The 782-nt window shown below is 56.8% G+C and overlaps 1 protein-coding gene across 1 annotated transcript in view; it reads left to right on the top strand.

The window, feature by feature from the left end:
- The window catches only part of LOC122547595 (neurogenic locus notch homolog protein 1-like), a gene marked incomplete at both ends in the record, with an annotated part of 20,681 nt that extends 20,436 nt beyond the window's left edge, over window positions 1-245 (top strand). Inside the window, one exon of the mRNA XM_043686200.1 lies at window positions 61-245. Coding sequence (XP_043542135.1) covers window positions 61-245 — 185 coding nt within the window. The remainder of the gene's footprint in view (window positions 1-60) is intronic.
- Window positions 246-782: the final 537 nt, after the last annotated feature.

Raw genomic sequence — 782 nt, 5'->3', positions numbered from 1 at the left:
TCTCACACCCACACCCCCATGACCCTGTCTGATGTTCCTCTCTCTCTCCCCCCCCCCCAGGTGTGGATGTCACATGGTTGTGCCAACACGGTGGGCAATGTGTCGATGCGGGAAACTCCCACTACTGCCAGTGCCGGGTGGGCTTCGAGGGGAGTTACTGTGAAACGGAGACGGACGAGTGCCATCCTGACCCCTGCCAGAACGGAGCCACCTGCCGGGATCTGGTGGCCAAGTATTCCTGCCAGGTACCCACTCACCATCAGCCCTGACCCCTTCCCTCACCCCCTCCCGCACCCCCCCCCTTCCGTCCCACCCAACCCCAGGCAGCTCCGACCCACCGCCCCCACGGATCAAACCGAAACATCGGTGCGTTTCAGTCCTGAGAGATTAAACACAGGGGAAACGGAGTAGGTAATTCGGCCCTTCCACCGCTCATGCTGTCATACGCAGCATGGAAACAGATCCTTCGGCCTAACCAGTCCGCGCCAGACAAACTTAGTCCCACCTGCCTGCTCCTGACCTATATCCCTCCAAACATCTCCTGTTCATGCACTTATCCAAATGTCTTTGGAACGATCTTGGAGAAGATTTGTAGCTCAGGTTGAGGTTCTGGATGTAGGTTTGCTCGCTGAGCTGGAAGGATCGCTTTCAGACGTTTCGCCACCACGTGAGGTAACATCATCAGTGAGCCTCTGGTGAAGCGCTGGTGTTATGTCCCACTTTCTCTTTCTGGGTCTCGGTCTGTTGTGGCGGGTGATATCGTTTCCAGTTCTGTTTCTCAG

Source organism: Chiloscyllium plagiosum, unplaced genomic scaffold (assembly GCF_004010195.1).
Source record: "Chiloscyllium plagiosum isolate BGI_BamShark_2017 unplaced genomic scaffold, ASM401019v2 scaf_3589, whole genome shotgun sequence".
NCBI classification, from domain to species: Eukaryota; Metazoa; Chordata; class Chondrichthyes; order Orectolobiformes; family Hemiscylliidae; genus Chiloscyllium; species Chiloscyllium plagiosum.
Note: the sequence above shows the minus strand (reverse complement) of the source record. Positions and strands in the feature narration are given on the sequence as shown.